General features: G+C 43.6%; 1 protein-coding gene across 1 annotated transcript in view; it reads right to left on the reverse strand.

The window, feature by feature from the left end:
• Window positions 1-520: 520 nt before the first annotated feature.
• CFAP65 (cilia and flagella associated protein 65) overlaps window positions 521-19,941 on the reverse strand; it is a 34,730-nt gene continuing 15,309 nt past the window's right edge. The window contains exons 17-29 of the mRNA XM_044438470.1: window positions 18,911-19,087; window positions 18,355-18,421; window positions 16,802-16,912; window positions 15,712-15,903; window positions 14,017-14,175; window positions 10,292-10,435; window positions 9,746-9,862; window positions 8,478-8,615; window positions 3,773-3,987; window positions 3,164-3,334; window positions 2,263-2,541; window positions 1,301-1,438; window positions 521-647 (exon numbers count right to left, since the gene is read on the reverse strand). Of these exons, the coding sequence (XP_044294405.1) occupies window positions 521-647; window positions 1,301-1,438; window positions 2,263-2,541; window positions 3,164-3,334; window positions 3,773-3,987; window positions 8,478-8,615; window positions 9,746-9,862; window positions 10,292-10,435; window positions 14,017-14,175; window positions 15,712-15,903; window positions 16,802-16,912; window positions 18,355-18,421; window positions 18,911-19,087 (2,035 nt within the window). The remainder of the gene's footprint in view (window positions 648-1,300; window positions 1,439-2,262; window positions 2,542-3,163; window positions 3,335-3,772; window positions 3,988-8,477; window positions 8,616-9,745; window positions 9,863-10,291; window positions 10,436-14,016; window positions 14,176-15,711; window positions 15,904-16,801; window positions 16,913-18,354; window positions 18,422-18,910; window positions 19,088-19,941) is intronic.

A 19,941-nucleotide genomic window follows, 5' to 3' on the forward strand; every position in this document is an offset into this window, starting at 1 on the left:
TCCATAAATGCCCTGTTTATTAAGCAGCTGCATCTAAAGCCACTGCAGCTGAACTGTATCTTGGTTCCTACTGTTCACTGTGGCTCTGAGGCAAGTGTGTTTGGTTGTCAAATGTCATGATCACCCAGGGACTCTAGCAGCAAAGCGTAGCAGCAAGTGTGCTGAACTTGGAGGCTAGAAGCAGCCTGCACTGCCCCCTGCTGAAAGAAAAGGGGAAGCCTGACAACGCAAAAGGCTTGTAGAGAGGAAAACAAAGTCATCTTAGTTTGAAGAATCTCATCATTTCTCTCACATGGAACAACCGAAACCACATCCCCTTTGAGGCCAAATGGAGTAGCATACAGCAAGCTGCAAGGTTATTGCACAGGACAGATGAGGGGTGGGTGGAAGTTTCACACAGAATTCTTCTGCAAGGCATTTCTCCTTTGACCCATCTCCGAAGAAGCAATGTTCCCAAAGAGCTGTGGCTCATACAGGGGCCACAGAATGGGCCTAAGTAGCCTCAAAGTCCTGCAGGCCCTTAAGGGGGCAGGATAATGTGCCACTGCCCTTCGTCACTCTTGATTTCACTGAGAATATTGATCACTGGAAGTGCAGAAGGCTGAGATGCAGGTTGGTTGTGCAGCGAAACAATGGGACTGACGCGTCTGTAAGAAAAAGGTCCTTTTGAATTTTTACATTTTCACTGCCACCCGTGCAAAAGATTTTACCCATGTAAAGCCCCAAGTCCAATTTCTGGCTTTCAAGGTGTAGGGCTAAACAAGTTCATTGGCTGACACCCTGAGAATAAAACAATGAGCTTAAGACTTCTGATATCCCACCTCCTGATTTTCCTTCCATTAACAACAGCTGCCATAAGAACTTTCTGTTCACTTCTTCCCTTCACAGAGGTGGTATCACTGCTGCAGAGCTTTCTATGAGCTCAGAGTGCTTAGAGTTGGCCCCTTGCTGTTTTATTCTCCATGCCTCTGTACGTTCTTCTTGGGCTTACTGTACCCAACCCCTCTGTCCGATTTGCCACCCACTCCCCTAAACCTCCTCGCTGCAAGCCCTTCTTCCAGGACTCCTGGGCTTCTGAGCCAGCTGCAGGAGGTGCCCTGATCAGTAAGCAGATAAATAAGGAAGACAGGTGCCAAGCGAGGAACCGATAGGATGGAAGATGGGAGGAAGAACATTTCAATTGCACTCAAAGAGCTTTCACAGTCAGAACAGCCATCCTCAGCAGTAGCCCCATGCTAAAACTGAATGTTAATTTTGGAGCAATTATATTAGGATAGGTACCCACACCCCACCTACTCACTTTTGGGAGAAAACAGGAGGGAGTGCAATGATTCTGGGTCGAGCTGTCAACACCACCTCCCCGTGACTGGCCTCCACCAGTATGTTCTGGATGGCGTTGTCCAGCACCATCTCAGCCAGATTTGCAAAGGCTGGCAACCTGAAAAGAAAGAGCCGTTCAGTTCCTCCTGTCCAGCAAAGCTGGTGTTTCCTGAATACTTCCCACAGCAAAGTGCCTATCCTACTTTCTCTTATATGTTGGCAAAGGCCATACCCAGGTCTAACCAGGCAGAGAAGGTCCCCTGCCCTGCAGTGCATTCATGGTTGAAAACTTGATTTTCTGTGGGCATACGACTGCCTCTGGCCCCTGGATTCTGATGTGCTTTCTCTGGAACTTGACCATGATCGATTTGGCCATGTCCCTTGGCCACACTTCCCATCCCACCCAAAACCAGCAGCCAGCTTTCATGGGTTTCAGAATCCAATGGCCTGGAGCAGCCTTCTGCTGAGGCCAGATACTAGAGGGCATGGTCCAAAGTAGGCAACTGTGCCAGACACCAAAGCCATATACACTACCTCTGGGACATATGTTCAACCTTTGGGTTTTTAAGCAATGAATAAACACAATCTGCATATTTTCAGACCCTTTTCCTTAGCAAGATAAGTGAGACACTTTCATTTTAAACCAGGTCAATGAAGAGGAAGTTTCTCAGGAAACTAAATCCACTGTGAAAGCTCAGAAATTGTGGCTCCAAGTGCAGGTACTGAACACGGTGGGGTGCATGTGTGACTACCCTCATCTTCTGTAGGGCACAGAATGCAGTGAAACATGGCATGCTGCCGATTAGCTTTTCCAACTCCTGTATTTTTCTGTGGGCTGGGTTTTCATAATCTGTTTCATTACAGAAATATTGACCCTTGAGTACAGGTATTTTACTGGCAATCCCTAGTTAGCGATGCACTTGAATCATGGCTTAGGCTCACCTGATAATAGATTCTTTCTGCTCCCGGAACTGTTCCTTGCGGATAATGACACTTAGGGTCTCTTCAGCATCAACAGTACCTTCAGGAGATGCCTCCCTTCCCTCAGAGTCTTCGCCTTCAGTCCTAGTGCTCAGCTCTGGGGAAGTTGTTGTAAAGGTGCCACCAGGACTCTGCTTCTGTTTGGCTGACTCCTCACTCCAGAACTGGCAAAAGTAGGGTATAGGCTCTGCAAGCTTTCTGATTACTGCTTCTTGAAACTGGGACTCCTCCAGCAGGCCTCTGGGATGTCGGGAAGGACATTTGCATTGGAATTAGACATAAGAATGGGTTGCCTTTGTATGACAAGCCAACATACTTTTGAGACTATCCTAGTGTGCATCAGAGAAGGGCCAAGAGTAGGTGTAAGGACTAGAGAACCTTCCCCAAGTACATTTCTACACATCACACAACAAATCCTGCTTGAATGAGCTATGAGATGTCATGGAAAATTATCACCCTTGCAAGAAAACGTGTGAGTCAGAAAGGCATAACTGATGCATATTTACCATATGCCCATATTAGATGAAATGTTCCCTTCCTCCAGGGATTTGAACTAGATGATGTTCAAAGCTGGAATGATCTAGTAGACTTGGAAGAGGAAGCCCTCCTTACAGCCTGGGGTGTTGCTTGCCTCACTTTAACTTATAAGGTGAGGGCACCTCATAGGGTTTGGGTAGATTTTGGAGTGCAATGGGATAATAAACCCAAGTATATTACCCTGAGCTCCTTGGAGGAGGAGGAGAATAAAATTCTGGTAAACATCTCATCCTCCTCACCCTTCAGTTTTGTGAATCTGAACACCCTCTCACAGATACAGAAACCTCCTTAGTATAACAGGACTTTGGGTATCACATGCACCCACTTGATCACTGTAGATAGCAAGTCCGTCACCAGCTGGGCCTCTTGTTCCATACAGTTTTCTAGTGCCAGCCTGCTTTGATTCTTTGCGGTTCTTCGCTTGCCTTTGTTCGCACTCCCACTGAGAGAACCCCTGCCTGCAGCATCCCTTCTTATTTTCCTCTTCTTCATTTGGCTGGAAAGAGGACAACATGGAAAATTAAAACACCAATGCAAATAATATGACACAAGGCTTCGGCGAATGGGGCGGCATAGAAATTTTTAAATAAAATAAAAAATAAAATAAATAAAGGTGTTTGGAAGCACGGGAACAGGATTCGGTTTCCTGGCTCAGTTTTTCTAAATGTTCCCATTTCTCAGAAAGTGTTGGATTGTTCTGAGTCAACATTGCTTCCCCATATTGCTTTTCCTAATTCTAACATATAAAGCAACTGTCAGACAAGTTCCTAAGGATGCAATTTTTGTAATTTTTATGTACAGCGTATTTTGAAGGAAGGAATTTTGTTGGCTACTAAGTTACCAACAGCATCCCATTACATGTCTGAGTGGCAAGTAGGTAAAGAAGCAACACCTCCTTTGGGGAGAAGACAATGGGAGAAGAAGTTTGCCTCACCGGTAGAGGAAGTGCTGAGGGAGGTCATCTGGACAACTGGCCAAGAAATCATCAATTGAGTGGGACCTGGCTGTAACTCCCAGGTGCATGAGGAAGGGCTTGGGAGGCTCTGGCTTGGTCCACAACCTGCTGGCATCTCTGGGTCTTATGTGCCTCCTCTGGCTGCGGCTGGCAGGAGGGTTAGGCTCACGCATGTTCTTAATGGGAGGAAGAGTCTGTTGAGAAGGAAGGAAGGAAGGACGGATGGATGACAGGCAGGCAGGCAGGCAGGCAGGCAGACAGACGGACAAGACAGTCAGTGTCCTGGATAAAGTAGTTGATGCAAGGATGACAGAGGAGGAGTATGCAAATGTGGGTATGCATTTTCTTTTTGTTTTATATACAGTTCTATATTTGGCCTTCCTTTTGCTCCCCTATGACTTAGTACTAGGTATGAATGGAACTCTCCCTCTCGCACATACTCATTAGGATCATAATTAAATAATGCATAAATACTTACAAAGACAAGTTGCTGCACTCAAAAAGTGTATTTGCCACATTGTAATTAGATGTATGGTATGCCTGGTTACAGTCTCAAAGAAAACTGATTCTCCAGGTTAGAAGCAGGAAATAGTTTTGCACAGCACTGACTGCCTGGCAAACAGTGGTTGTGAATCTGTCTGTCTCCAGAGCAGTTCTGCAACTTCAAAAAACAATACAGATTTTACATGCCAAATGGAGTTCTGTATCACAAAAATATTGAGGTGGTACTTCCATCATCTTTTTAAAAGCCACACAACCTCCCTGGGCAAGAGGGCCTGACAAATAGGTGTTTAAAGTAGAATGTTCAATGCAGTATAAGGGAGAGAGAATCTGGGTTCACCCTTTCAAAGAAGCACATGCTGCCTCCTGTTTTTGAGCACCGCAAATACGCCATGCCCTCCAGGACAAGACCACACCAGATTGCTACCCAGTCTCTCTAACTCTAGCATCAAACAGCACTGAGTATTTCATAACACAATGAATACTTTGCTATCACAAAAATGCCAAGTTCTTAACCAATAGATTAGCTCTGGAATAAGTGCCTCATTGGCTCTTTGCCTCAACCAATTACTTGAAGGAACTCTCAGTTGCATAGAACGATAGACTAGTAGAGTTGGAAGGAGCTAAAAGGCCAAAGGGTCCAATCCTCTGCTATTGCAGGACACTGAGTTACACCATCCCATTTAGATGACTGTCCAGAGATGTTCTGAATGTCGCTAGCAAGGGAGAGCCCACACCTTTCCCTGGTAATAGGTTCCATTGTCATACTGCTCTGACTGTGAGGAGATTCTTCCTGGTGTCTAGTCTAAATCTGGTTTCTTTTCACTCAAGTTCATTTTTCCATGCCCTGCACTCTTTTTGACAGGCTTTCAGGTACTTGTAGAGTGCTATCATAACATCCCTCAGTCATTTCTTCTTGAGATCGAACATGCCCGCTTCTCTCAGTCTTTCTTCATAGGGCTTTGCCTCCGTCCCTGAATCATCCTTGTTGTCCTCTTCTGTACCCTTTCAAGATTTTCTGCATCTTTTTAAAACTTAGGTGCCCAGAACGGGACACAGTCGTCCAGGTGAGGTCTGACTAGTGAGGAGTATGGGGGAACGTCATGTGTTCTAGAAGTGATACTTCTGTCAATGCATCCCAAAATAGCATTTGCCCTTTTTGCAGCTGCATTGCACTGTTGGGTCATATTTAGCTTGTGATCTACAACCCCAAGAACCTTCTCATTTGCAGTATTGTTGAGCCAAGTATTCCCCATCTTGTATTGGTGTATTTGCTTTCTTGTTCCTAAGGGCAGGACCTGGCATTTGTCCCTATTTAATATTATTCTGTTGCTCTCTGCCCTGCATCCTAACTTATCGAGATTAACCTTTCTAACCTATTGAACCCTGTATCTTATCTCTGTCTTGCAAGGCATTTGCTATTCCAGCCAGCTTTGTATCATCTGCAAATTTAATTGTCTTTCCTTGTACTTCCTCATCTAAATCATTAATAAAAATGTTGAAGAGTACCAGTTCCAGGACAGAACCCTTTGACATTCCACCCTTCACTTCTTTCCAGTTTGAGATTGTACCATTAATGAGCACTCTTGGAGTCCAATTTTGCAGCTAATTGGGGATCCACCTAATGGATGCACTATCTAGCCCACATTTGTTAATCAGGATGTCATGAGGCACTTTGTCAAAAGCTTTGCTAAAGTCTAGACAGTTTGTTCCACTTTGGAGGATGGTTATAGTGTACTTTTATACCTTGTATTTCCGGATCTCTGCAAGTGCCTTAAACACTTTTGGAACCTCCTAAAGAAAAGGAAGAAAATTATTGCAATGGATATAAGAGAAGCACAACAATGCTGCTGTTATACAGGAGGATATGGTCAAGTATGTATAAGAAAGCCCTGACATTTTACTTTGTTAAAAGAGCCTTGGGAGGCTGCAATTTTGAGCCCAGAAGCTCAGTGGAAAGAGTGCTAAATGGTTTCTCTGGCAGCCATTTTCTACTTAAAATGCATCTTCCCAAACTGCTTCTCTCCCAAGGGTGTAGGGCAGAGACAGGCAGTTCTTTTGGTCCAGGAGCCAGATTACCACCCAGACCAAACCTAGCATGACATCAAGGGGGCAGGGCCTTGCCTGAAATCCCACTGCCTTCCATGGCTTCACTGGGACACTAGCCACTTTTTCCTTTTACTCTGTCTCTATACAGAGAAAGCAGTTCAGCAAGTGCTTGCAGGAGGCCTGCTAGCACCAGCTGAATCCACCACCTCCTTCCTTCACAGCTTATATCCCAAATGGGGCATAAGCAGCACAGGAAGAGCTCACCTGGACTCAGCCTGGATACCCCCAGCTTAACATGGCATCTGTGGAACATGAGCAGCCTGGGGACTTACGCAGGCTCTGCAAGTCCCAACCAAACACAGTGACATCTCCAGACAGAAGTTGGAGCTAAGATGGGGATTTCTTTCTTCAGCCCAGAGGCAGAGCATGGGGAGGGGGGAGGGGGGTACCCAACCTTCTTCAGGCCATGGACACTGATTAGGGCAAAGCTTGCCTTCTCCTGCTGTAGGGGCAAGGTGGTGTGGGAGATTTTTGGTGGGAAACTGCCTGCAGAGAAATAGTTAAGAAAGAGACCCCTTGTTCCTCAGCTGCCCCTTTGCTGAAAACTGCAGCCTCATGAGATCCCTTTGCATTAAAAGCAGCTGGTACTTAGTCATATGCACTGGTATGTAATATGTGTTTTGTCTTTAAGTCTTCTATCTACCTACCACCTTACATGGCAGGTTAATCCTGTACGCTCATGAACTGCACATCAAAAATAGCCTGGAAATAGAAAGCTCCAAATTCTGCATCCAGAACTTTGATAAAAACCAAAGTAAATGTGCCAAAATAAAAAGTAAATGTGTGAACACAATAGGACTGACTTTTGCAGAGACACATTTAGACTGCCAAGCCATATACAGGCATTGTTCACCTGTAATCTGGTTCAGCAGGGCTAAAACAGGAAAGGGAGGTGAGTATGCATGTTAAGTTAGCTACTTTAAAGACACTTGTGTACTTAGCCTGAAAATCTGAAAATGTAAGGACATTTCATTGTAGATGCTTACAAAGCTTCCAGTATTCTGAATCCCTGCAGAACTTCTAATCACAAATAGGGCTGAAAATAGGCTTCAGCCAAAGAGGCCAAAGAGAGGAAGATCTCTAATGCACCACTGCCTATGGCCCTTTTCCAGCTGCATCCTACTCATGTTGCAGGCAAATGCCTCCATAACTTCTGCAATGTACAGTGTGAATGTGAGAAACATATGTTTAAAAACTGTGTGTCATACAAGTGCACTATTCAGGAACCTGCAGTTGACTGCAGATCTTCACCAAATATACATTAAGTAGAATGCCAAGCGCACTTTTACATAATTTGTGAAATGATCTTGGGTTTCTGTGAATGTGGATCTAGTAAAATTCTATGAAAGTAGTGAAATGTATCAAGCTATGATAAGGTTTGCACAGCAGTACAGAACAAATGGAGACTGAATCTTCTTCTTCTCTGTTTTCTTACTTTGCTTGGAGTTCATTTTCAAAATGTGGTATTAGCATGTCTAGACAGATTAGGCCCGATGCCAGTCCTTTTATAAGTGAGAAGGAGACAGCACTCATGCATGGGGGCAATTCACTGGGCCATTCTCCTGTGAAAGCCCCACTGAAAAGGATGGGAGTTAATGATTTTTCACAGGAAGGCTTCCTAGAGGATTATGTTCTGTGTTAATTAGTGTGAGGGAAATGTGGCTTGGATTGGTGTGGGCTAGACCTACACAAAGTGTAGATGCTTAGGGAATCTGACTATCAATTCTTTCCTATTTCCCCACGTTCATTTGAAAAACATATGTGGGAAAGCAACCTCAGAGCAGCACAATAACTTTGCAATGTTTGAACTGACAAATGCTAAAACTATGAGGAAAGGCCTGGCAGCTTTCTAAAATGTGTGACTCAAAGTCATTCTCATGTCTGACTATACCACCGTTATGAAGATATTAATCTTTTATCATTTTTGGCCACTTTCTTACCCACTTTTGAATAACATGACATAAAAAACAGAAGCATGTGATGGAAGAAGCAGTTTAAGAATGAATATCCCAGCTAAGCAAATCCTACTGCTCCTGTTTCACTGGTAACATCTCTGGTAAGGCAATGCCCTTACATCTGGAGTTTCTCTCAGGTGCTTCTTCATGTCCAGATCTTTCTCTGTGATGGTAAACTCCACAGCCTGCCGTTCCTTCTCCATTTCCCATTTTTTCAGGTCTTTCTCATACTGATCTAATGGGTGCTGAGTATAAATCTATGGGGCAAAAATTATGGTTATCTCAGTATTCTGCAAGTTTGCATTCCTGCTACTTTTATTCTCCAGTGCATTGAGAGCAAGGTGAGCTTTGCCAGTCTACAAATAATAGGTGCCTTCTAAGTCTCAGTTTAAGCCCAACTCTGCTTAACTTCTCAGCTGAAAAAGAAATAAGGATAATAGCAAGTGTTAGTCCTGTGTAGAGTAAGCCCCTCAAAGTGAATGGGCCAGTCGCCAGAAGAGTCTGGACACAAAGAAACCCTCACCCTAAAACACCAATTAATTAGGAGAGGGACAAACACCATCCCATCCAGCCAATGCACTAAGGTAGAGCTAGCACTTGTAACACTTCTGTCAGGATTTTGGGGGCTTTTGTGATAGGCAGCATACCAATTCCTGTAGCATCAGTGCAAAAGCATACACCAGCCAACCCTGATTACATGTGTGCATGCACATGCGTGTGTAAGCCACTTTCAGTGCAGCCTCCCTCCCAAAGTGGCATACATCAATAAAGCATATTATAAAAACAAACACTGTAGTAAAAGCTCGGTAATATATAATTGTTGTATAATTGTTATATTTGTATATTTTGTTTTTGTTGTGAGCCACCCCAAGGCTTTGTTGTGATGGGGGCGGCATAAAAATGTTTTAAATAAAATAAATAAATAAAAGCAGCAGCAAATATTCTGAAACAACACCAAACACCAGGATAAAATAAATCTAACAACAGAAAACTAGAGCTACAACCCAGTCTGATAAAACGTAATCAGGAGAGGAACAGAATGAACTAGTAAATTTTCAGGGCCTTCTTAAAAACCTGTAATGATGGGCCTGCCAGGCCTCCCAGCTGAAATTTATTACACAGGTTCTGGGGCCAGTGCAAAATGTGTCCTCTTTTGTAGCCACTCACCTAACTGCCCTTACCAGTGGACAAATGGGATGGGCCTCCCATGTCATCTTCACTGCAGTTACAGGTATGTTAGTGGAGCGATCAGTAACAGCCACAATACAGTGCACACAGGCCCATCCCTTGGAAGGTTAGCCTGTATGACTGACACTAAAACTCCCTGAAAGCAACCGGTCTGGAGTATCAAAGGACATGAGGCTCTCAAGCACCCACTGAACCTCACCTCACAAATCAAATCCACATTGTAGAAGCATGGGTTTTCCCCGGCTTGTAGTGTAAGAACACACTGGGTGCTCTCTCCAGCCTGCACAACTCCAGTCTCCGGAATGATTTTCATTACCTAGAAACAAAGCAAGGGATTGTTATCTCTCTGCGTGTGTGTTTGATTAATGTATACTGCAGCCCCACGAAATGTTTTCAGCACTGTTATTTTTCACTCCAGATATAAATCCACTCCCTCAAATTGCCAAAGGGAAAAAGCATGTGGCTTTAGAGCACTGCATCACCAAAACCCACAAGAGTAGAATGTGACAGTTTAAAATTTGCTGTGGGGTAGTTAAATATGTAAATACGATCAGTACCATGCTTCTCCCTTTAACATGTGCTCACCACCTCTCATTTGAAGCCTATCCATTTGTGTCCCACTCTAAATGAAGCCAAATATCCAACTCTATTGATAAAGAAAGGCCCAAGTCTCTAAAAAGTTTGAAGGAAAGGGAAGAGCTAGGAGATCACCAGGAGCTAGAACAATCAAGCAGATGGAGCTCACCACCATGGCATTCGAAGACCCAGTGTGCCAAGCAAAAACAATGGCCTCATGCTCAGAGGCGTTGTTGAGGAAGAAGAGGCGGCTGCATTTGCTGTAGACAGGGATGTTGCCAAAACAGATTCGGGGCTGAGACAAGTATACTGTCTGGAAAGAAAATGAACACAGGATGATCCTCTGACCCCACAAAACGGGACCAGTTGCCTTCTTTACTTTTTCATAGAAACAAGCCAGCTGACATGCAGTGACAGCTGGTGTCACAGTGAATGACAAACACTCAAGGTCACACTCATTTTAAAAAATAGACCTGATGGATAAACAAAGCAATCCTTATCCAGAGTGAGACCAAGCTTAGCCATGTTGGGTGATGAACTGCCTATCTCATGAAACTGTCTCAGCTTCTAAGAAGGTGGTCATGGCTCGGGAACCCTCTCCTAGCAGGAGGCATAAGAAGGGAAGGATAGATATATAACTTAAAAGTTACTAAATGCCTCCTGCTGACATCTCAGTAAGAATAGTATTCCACATTTACACATAAAAATAGACCAAAACCTCAGCCATTTAACTTTCATTTTAAAATCTAGAGGGTAGTGAAAAAGCCCTGGCTGCAGCATCATACACCCGTTACACATCTTCTTTTGCTAAGAAAAAAATGAACCTGCACTCTATTATCACAAAATGCATGATACTGAGAGGTTCAAAGGAAGCTGAGTCTCAACCATAAAAAGCCTCATGTAGGTCTCCTCTACATAGATTTCCTAACATTCAGTCATACAGCCAATGCACCATGTTTTGTAAGGGTACAATGCTTCCATGCGAGACGTTAATGCCACAGCCATCTGTGTACAAGCAGCAACCTTGGGGATTGTTCTGTTCTTCTTGTTGTTTAGTTGCAAAGTCATGTTCGACTCTTTGTGACCCTATGGACAACATTCCTCCAGCTTCTCCTGTCCTCTGCCATCCCCCAGAGTTCAATCAACCCCACATCCACCTCCCCAGAGATCCCATCCAGCCACCTCAACCTCTGCTGTCCCCTTCTCCTTTTGCCTTCAATTATTCCCAGCATCAGGGTCTTCTTCAGTGAAATCCTTCCTTCTTATTAAGTGACCAAAGTATTTGAGCTTCAGCTTCAGTATCTGTCCTTCTAAAGAACGGGCAGAGTTGATTTCCTTTAGGATTGACTGATTTTATTTCTTTGCAGTCCAAGAGACTCTCAGGAGTCTTCTCCAGCACAATTCAAAAGCATCAATTCCTCAATGCTCAACCTTCCTTATGGTCCAACTCTCACAGCCATACATTACATCTGGGGATTGTTCTGATTCCATGCTAACTCCTCATATCAGCATACCTTAAGACTGCTGACTCTGGTAAAAAGACTCTTTCATGCAATCCAATTGACCTATGTGGTTGCCCTTTGCAAACGCTGTGGCCATGAGGTGGATTCCCCACAGGGTAAGTAGGTTTCTTCAGAAACCATCACACACTTGCAGGGTCTGAAGCTGGCAGTAGAAGGCCACCAAAGGACCAGAGTATGGCATCCCACTGCATCAGGAGTCACACTAGTAACAAACTGTCCTTTTAAAGAATGACTTAGCAAACTGTATTTAGCACTTTAAAATAAAATTGTATGTTTGAACCCTTTAAAGTTTTTTTTTTGAGGCAGCACTTCTATCACCATGCAGATGGTAACACAGTAATTTCTCCCATCTTTATGCCATTATTGCAGGTTGGCAGACAATAGCAAAGACTGCATGAATGGCTCATTAGTATAATACAAGGTGGGCACCCTGCCATAATCTTGCAACAACATCACTATTTCTACTGGGGAAGAATATTTACAAACTGGCTTTCCCAGCAGAGTTGCACATACTTCCAGCCTGCCAAACAATTGTGTGGAGGACTCAGAAGAGCACAGATCTGCAGGGAAACAAGGTGTCAACTTGTTACAAATGCAGTTTCCCAGCAGAATTTCTGGGAACATGGTGGCCAGACAGCACTATGGGCTGTACCACAGAGGCAGGGGATCCAGTGGAGGAGGGCAAAACTCCCTCTGGGAGCAACATATGGCCCACAAGCCATGCATTTGCCAGTCTTGGTGCAGCATATTTAGTGTGTGATCCAAATGATTGTGCTATTGCTTATACATGGTTTAAAATAGGCCTGTAGAACATACAACTCCAGGAATACATGTGACTTGATAGTTGTAAACAGTAGCTTGCCAGGTGCCTGAAGGGAAAACAAAAACCCTGGCTTTATATTGATCTGCCTTAAATTAAGCAATTGCACTAAGATCACTGTTGTTGCTCCTCATGGGAACAGAAATTATTATCAGTAAGAATAAGAACTATTAGCATGTCTGTCTGTTAAAGCCAAAGTGCCAAAACCATTAAATGACTGTCTTGCACTTAACATACACACTAATCATGTGTATGTTCCTAGAGCATGACTGCCTGGCGACAGTGACACACGCGCTGGTAACTTCCCGATTAGATTTCTGTAACGCGCTCTACGTGGGGCTACCCTTGAAGACAGTCCGGATACTTCAGTTGGTGCAGAATAGAGCTGCCAGGTTGCTGACGGAGAACTGGGGTTATATGAGAACAACACCCAGTCCCCGTCAGCAACCTGGCTCCCGATTGAAGTCCAGGCCCAATTCAAGGTGTTGGTTATGACCTATAAAGCCCTAAACGGCTTGAGACCTGGTTATCTAAAGGAACGCTTGCACTCATATATGCCCTCCCGCCCCTTGAGGTCAGCAGCAGATGCCCGCCTCTGGGAACCCTCTGTGAATGAGATTAGGAGGGTGAGCACCCGGAGGAGGGCTTTCTCTGCGGTGGCGCCCCATTTATGGAATGCGCTCCCCAGAGAGGTCCGCCTGGCATCTTCGTTATTTGTTTTTCGGCGCCAGGCTAAGACCTTTTTATTCAAAACTTATTTTAACTGTTAATTATTTATTAACTAGGGTTTTTTTTTTAGGCGCGAATGCACTGGGGGGGGGTGTTACTATTGTATTATTTATTGTATAATGTTAGTATTTATGTGTTGTGAGCCGCCCCGAGGCTTTGTTGCGATGGGGCGGCATACAAATGTTTTAAATAAATAAATAAATAAATAAATAAATAAATAAATAAATAATCAGACAATAGGGATGTACACCTTGAATTTATTTTATCTTGTAAATGCATGAATAAATTTTAGGTAATGTAAATGTGTTTGAAGGACTCAGTACCACTTTCAGACACAAGGTGGCAGACGTCCTTAACCAGCACATAGTGTTGTTGTCAATAAAGTCTGAAACCAGGAAAAACTAACAGTCCAAGGGCCAGATGTATACTGTTGTGGATTATCCCTCTCCTCTGGAGGGAACAGGTTGGACAGAACACATCCCTCCAAAAAAAAAGAATCAGTATATCATGGCAAGGGGGTATATCATGGCAAGGACCATGCCTAGGGACGCCAACTGACATGTCCTCACTTGCACAAGACAGACACAATGCATCCAGTTTTGACCACTATGTACATTTTCTGGAAGCCTCTGTTGTTTCAAACTACAGTCTCATCCAACTTGTGTGAAGCTAGGTCTGTTCACTAGTTCAAGATAAAACAAGACTGAATGGAGTTGAACAGCAATCCCAGTGCCTGGGGCTACTTCACTCCATTGGCAATTTGAAATTGGTGTTCCAGTACTTCTGCATGAGACTGGAAGAAGAGTAACCTCTGACACTTACCAGACCAGGAACTGTTAACTTGGCAGAGCCTGGTGTTCTTGCAGTAGACACTACTTTGTCAAACTGTGCCGTCTCTCCCATAACATGTGGGTCATAGCCTATCCCTTGAAAGGTTATGAGAGCAGAGTCCCCTTCAAGGATATGGATGGGCACGTCCACCTGGGCAAAGAAAGGAAGACAGAGCTGTAGCCAAAAGGTTTTTGCTTTGTTCTGGAATTATCGAGTGTTAAAATCCAAGAGGCAGAGGTTGGTCAGAAGCAAATTATATCCACCCTGTGCTGTTAAAGCATATTGTGTACACAAAGATGATGTTTTTGTGCAATAAACAAACATGTTTTTAATCTGTCAGTCATACACACCTATCCTCCTTCAAGGTTGTACCTCTGCTGCACTAATGTTTTCCCAGCATTCAAGCTGCAATATTATGTGGCAGAGAAAAATGCAAGATTGGTTCCCAGGTAGCACATTTGTTGCTTTTCTAATTTTGTGGAATCTTGTTGTGAGTTCTATATCCACCCAGTAGAAATTTCATGTGACATAATCAGTGCTATATAAAAAAGCTCTTCCTATCCCACCCCAAACTGACCCCATTATGTGAACTTTTTAAAAAGGGGTTACTTATTTAGGTCCTCACTAGCAATACACTATATCCTGTAGTTCAATTCCAGTTGAGGGATATTCATCCAACTTTTTCTTTTAAAGTGGCAAAGAAAAGCAAAGCTATCCCACCCCACAAACTCACATATCCCAGTACTCTAGCAGGTTCTGAAAAATCATTTCATTGATAATTATGTGTTCTCGTCTCCTTAGAAGGAACACACATTGGAGCAGGTGTATTGTTAAAGGGGGATGAACTAGAACAAGGTCCACCTTGGAAGAGTATTATTATTGAAAACATGTTTGGTCATCACATCAGGGCTAAAATGCACTTGTGGTGCCTTTTGGAGGATTGTGCAGAAAGGCCAAGAGGCTTTGTCCTATTCCACAAAAATTTTAGCAGTTCACACTGAGAATGCAGCTCGGGACCAAGAATTAAAGGAAGAGTGGTAAAATCAGCAGTAGCAGCAAAGTTGGAAAGATGAAGATGGTCTCAGCCTCAGCAGCAGAGTCACAGCAGTGAACCAGAGGTAAAGGTATCAAAGCAAGAGGTAGGTGAATTATCCATTTCAGTTTCTCTCAGTTTCTTCTTTTCCTACTTTTAACTTAACTTGTCCAGCTTCCAAATCAGATTGAGGTTTGGTTTTTAAAGGTTGTATGAAAAATTATGTGTATTTTCATCTTGTATTTCTGCTAATATACACATTTTTGAATGCACTTTTGCCTAATATATATTTTGCAACAATTCCCCCCCAGTGTTATGCATTTTTGTATGTTACCTTTAATCATATACACACTTCTGTGTGCACTGTTCTCCAATTTTTATTGGAGAACTGCATGGAAAAATTCAGAGAAGTGTGAATGTTGAAGGATAACTGTGTTTTAGTTTATATGTTGGTTTAAAAAATGTGTGAAACTGGGCAGTTTACATTAAAATGCATACCAAATGAATTTCTCCACTTCCCTAATCAAAACTCAACAGGAAAAAAATCAGTTGGAGAAACACAAGTCCTAACTGGCTCGGTAGATAGTATCAAGAATGCCAGGGGATACACATTCTCCAGGAAGAGTTCTTGTTCCTAAAAACGAGAGCCTTACCGAATACATTTTGGCTTCCAGTGGGGAAAAGATCCATTCAGTGTGGGCTGTCAGGCCTGGACCAATCTCTCCTCTTGGGTTCAGGCAGATAAATACAGAATGCTGGTGATTCTCTTCCTGTACTTTGGTCAGAGCATCCACCTGGATTTCATACATGGCACTTGTAGAACCTCCATTGTAGAGTTCATAGATCTGAAAGGAGAGGCCAGAACGATTTAGTTTTCTGGGAGAAGACTGGCTGTCAGGTTGCTCATATGGACTTCACATGTCTTCATTTGGTGTGATTACTTCTTCCTGGTCCTCTTCTTCAATGGAATCCCTCTTGAAGGTACCATAATCTTGGCACCTCTTGCTTGACCAAATGATTAATATGTTGAAGTAATTTAATATCACCCACCCCGCAAATTCAAAGCTATTATCAATGCAGGTGCTTTAAACAAAGTAATTTTACTAATGGCATCTAGCCAGTTACCCATCTCCTCTCAGAGTGCTTGAAATAGTTCAGGAAAGTGTGTTTGTGACAAAGATTCTTCCTGACAGATTATTTACATTTCTCACTCTTTGCCTTGCACAAATGAAATGGACTGATGAGTACGGAAACAAGCTTCAAACATGGACTGATGAGTGCTGCCTAATCCTCCAGGGCACTCTCTAAAGCTAAACCTGAATTTTGCAAAGTACATCAAACACAGGGGTGAATAAACATTTATAGGAAAGAAACAGGAGAAAGATGGTTGTCTGAACCACCCTTGTGCCCTCCATTTTTCCCATGCAAATGCACCTTTTCCCCCCACCCCAGACTTGCTTCCAATTTACTAAAAAGTGAATTAAAAACAACCTGGCATGGCACTTGCAGGGTCAAATACACCACTGCCAAGCATCACTTCTCTTTTGCAAATGCTGACATGGCTTGTAACCCTGTGTTTGCCTTATAATATACAGTACCACTCTCAGCCACAGCATGTTGGGTTCCTTCTATTGGGAGAGTCTCAATCTGGCCTCTCAATTCCCCCTTTTGTCTTTGGTAATGCTTTCCCACACTTTATTATGAAGCTGAGAATAGCTATAGAAGACATGAATTTTACTATACCTGTTTAGGAGGGTCATATGTGCCAATAGCAATAGGTGTGAATACATGCTTGGTCGAAGTGAAGTGAATGTAGTGGCACTCCAGATTCAGGGTCACACCAATGAAATTCAGCTGCAGAGACAGAATAAAAGGGTGACAGGGGAAAGGAGAGGCTGTTAGCCTGCACTACACAATCACTTCTACTATAAACACAGAAGGCATCTTTGGGATTGCTTTAGTCAAAGAAATGATACATTTCTTCCTGCAACTGCATGAAATAAGGAGTTTTTCATGTCCTTTCTTGGGAATATTAAAGCATTATGACCTTGGAACAAATGACAAGGAATTTCTGGCCACATAGGATGCATGCCCTCCAGTCAGGACTCTTGTACTCAACTGCCCAACTAGGCAGCCAGTAAGACTTGTGCCAAGTGGGCTGAGCCAAGAGAGCCCATCCAAAGGGCTTTGCACAAAAGCACAGTTAAGCCTGTGTTTTCACAGCCTGCTTAACTGGCTGGATTTTCAGCTGACAGCAGTCCATAAATGGGAAAGAAAAAAATAAAAATAAAAGGCTGATGGGAACACAGGAAATCTTGGGAGGGTGATGGGCACCTGGTACTGGTTCAGTGGGGCATGAGAAAGGTGTCCACTGGAGTGGAAGGGAAATCTGGCTCTAACTGAAAAGTCAGCGGGGAGAGGAAGGAGAAACGGGGATGGCAAATGGAAATAAATAGGGTAATGAAATAGTGGAAACACTAGTGGGGTAAAATTGCAGGGCAGAGAATAGGTTGGGATCTACAGGCACATCTCCAAGTGCCTTACTTGGATCAGCAAGGGTTCTGATTTTCAATGGTTTAAGATCAGATAAAACAAAAAAGTGTTGTTCTGCTCCTAAACTAGGCTGCTACCATCAAGAAAGCTTGTGGAAAAACAGGAGCAGATTTGAATGTGAAAGGATCTATGTGCAAGCTCCAGTTCTAGTGCTGAAAACTGCTTCAGCATCAGTTGCTGGTCTGGTGGTCAGAAACACCTAATTTCACAATTAAGCTTGCCTTCTTGAGCCACTATTATGCACCTGGCTCATGAAGGAAGCCATGTAATCATGGAAAAGGATCCTTCTGACCGGGTGCAAAAGGGAGATAACCTGATGTCATGGGACTGTGGTTCCCATTTCTGCTAAATGACCCAGCTGTGTGTGTGTGTGTGGGGGGGTAACCTCCCCCACCCTCACCAAAAGGCTACACTTAATTTGATTGCTGCTTGTATAGAGGAGATGTGAACCAAATATAAGGCTTCTGCTGGGGACAGGCTGGCTACTGATGAGAAAATGTTGCCATCAGTCCGGCTATACCATGGAGTAGGCACAGTAGTATGCAACAAAGGCAGCTATGGAAGAGGGGCTATGCATCTTGGATGTGTTATGAAGTGTGTATGTATACCAAAAAGCACACTTTGTGTTTCCATCCAAGAGAAGGACATTTCAGCAGTACAATGTCTCCTGTTGCTAAACCCACAAAGGAATTTGATGCTGGCTTCAGGGTTCTAAGCCTCTCCTCTTCTTCCTAGTATCATACCAGAATTTCTCGACCATGGGAGATCTTCAACAGGACTGGGAGTCGGTCAGTGCCAGTGAAATCATGTCTGGTGGCAGAAAAACAAATATGAGTGTCAGGAGCACACACAGAAAGATGAAACTGGTCCAAACTCTGAGCTGGAGAATCCCGCCTCAAACAGCAGATTAGGGACAACTCACTTCCCTGCCAGAGAGTTGCACTGTTGCATGAAGAGCTTCCTGAGCACAAGGACAGCCATGTCCGCATGTGCAAAGTCTGGTTAGAATGGCCTTGATTTCTGAGCTCCATGCTAGAAATACAGGACACCCAGTACTCAGAGAGAAGCAGAATCAATGCAGTTTTCTGTGTTAATGGAACCCATGATATGTCTGGGCAGGGGGAGTGAAGTGCTGGTTCCGTCTAGTTTCTTATCCAGGGTAACTATAATGTTGCCCAGTGAAGTGGATCTTGTACATGCCAGAGCTTGTGCTGGTGCAGCCTAACGAATGTGGGAGCACTTGGATTTGTGAACATTTTCCATATGAGGAAGGGGTTTTTTCCCATGATTTGTGGGTACCTGTGGGATAACTGTAAAATTTGTTCTTGCCCTGGAAGAAGCTTTCCTGCCTTGGGAGTGATGGTGAAAAGCTGATTATCCTGGATCCGCATCTGATGCAGCTCATTAGGGTCAAACTCAGCACTTTCTGCCCAATATTCCATGTCAATCTTCTGGTCAGAAGGAAAGAGAAAGGCCCTAGAAAATAGTCAAAACCAAATTAAGAGAGAGGAGCCCTATCATCAGAAAGCAAAGTTAATCAAGATTGGTCAGGGGGTAGATTGCCTCATGGTTACACTGACAAAGCTCCTAAACCCGAGTAGGGCTCTATGTATTCAGTGCTTTAAAAAAATAAATAAACTTTTAAAAAGGAAAACTAGATTCTGTGACCTACATAAATTATTCAGATTCAGCAAATGGGCATGAACTTTCTTATTTGAAAATTCTGAAATGTTTATTACGTTGCACAATTTGTTCTGGATTTGTTAATTGAAGGGACAGGCAAAAAGCCATATAGATTAGTGAAGCCACATCCCCAAAATCCTGGGAATCATGTTCAGTTCTCCCCTTAGCTTCCCAGAAATGAATTGTGTGCAGTTCTCCCCTTTGCTTCTCAGAATTCTGTAGGCATTGTTTAAACACTTTCAAGAGTCTTCATAGCCATACGGAGTAGAAACCAGGTTTTAGCTTAAAAAGAGAGATCGAATTGCATGGCCCTGACCATGGTCCCCATTCACCATCCTACTATTGCTTCCACAAAGCACACACCCAGCTTGGATGGTGTCCCTTAAACACTGGCTTGCAGCAACCCCTCGGTGTCCAGTTCAGCCAATGCAAGGGCAGTGCCAAGTAAGGGGCCACACATATGCACATATGTACTTCATTTCTTTCCCCCACCCCTTCTGCATTCTGATACAGGCTGCTAGGTAGACCTGGGAGAAGCTTTAACCTCAACCAGCTTCCAGTGACCCTGAGTAAGATCAGAGGAGTGGTAGCTTTAACCTGCTCCTCAATGCAAAATGTTGAGCATTCTTTTTCCTGGCACCTGTGCA

The sequence above is a fragment of the Varanus komodoensis genome, unplaced genomic scaffold, assembly GCF_004798865.1.
Source record: "Varanus komodoensis strain SLA01 unplaced genomic scaffold, ASM479886v1 scaffold32, whole genome shotgun sequence".
Lineage (NCBI taxonomy): Eukaryota > Metazoa > Chordata > Lepidosauria > Squamata > Varanidae > Varanus > Varanus komodoensis.